General features: G+C 75.0%; 1 protein-coding gene across 1 annotated transcript in view; it reads right to left on the bottom strand.

The window, feature by feature from the left end:
• RAX (retina and anterior neural fold homeobox) overlaps positions 1-282 on the bottom strand; it is a 1106-nt gene extending 824 nt beyond the window's left edge. Inside the window, exon 1 of the mRNA XM_010583072.1 lies at positions 51-282. Within this exon, the coding sequence (XP_010581374.1) occupies positions 51-83 (33 nt within the window). The 5' untranslated portion in view covers positions 84-282. The remainder of the gene's footprint in view (positions 1-50) is intronic.
• Between the last annotated feature and the right edge of the window lie 106 nt (positions 283-388).

Consider the following 388-nt stretch of genomic DNA (forward strand, 5'->3'; position numbering starts at 1 on the left):
GGCTGCCGGAGCGCGGGGCCGGACCGCGGCGGGCCGGGGGCGGGCGTTACCTGGACGCGGACCTCGGGGAGGTTGACCTTCATGGCGAGCTCCTCGCGGCTGTACACGTCGGGGTAGTGGGACTTCTCGAAGGCGCGCTCCAGCTCGTGGAGCTGGTAGGTGGTGAAGGTGGTGCGGTTCCGCCGGTGCTTCTTCTTGGGCTGCTCCTCGTCCGACGGCTTCCCCTCGCCGCTGCTGCCGGCGGGCAGCTCGGGGCTGGCGCTGCCAGGGCAGTACGGCTCTGCGAGGGGAAGACAGGCGGGTCACCGGGAGGGAGATCTCCCCGCGGGGGCCCGCCCGAAGGGCGCGGAGGAGAGGCGCCCGCCCGCGGACCCGGCGCCTCCCGCCC

The sequence above is a fragment of the Haliaeetus leucocephalus genome, unplaced genomic scaffold (assembly GCF_000737465.1).
Source record: "Haliaeetus leucocephalus isolate CR32 unplaced genomic scaffold, Haliaeetus_leucocephalus-4.0 Scaffold866, whole genome shotgun sequence".
In the NCBI taxonomy this organism is placed as follows: Eukaryota; Metazoa; Chordata; class Aves; order Accipitriformes; family Accipitridae; genus Haliaeetus; species Haliaeetus leucocephalus.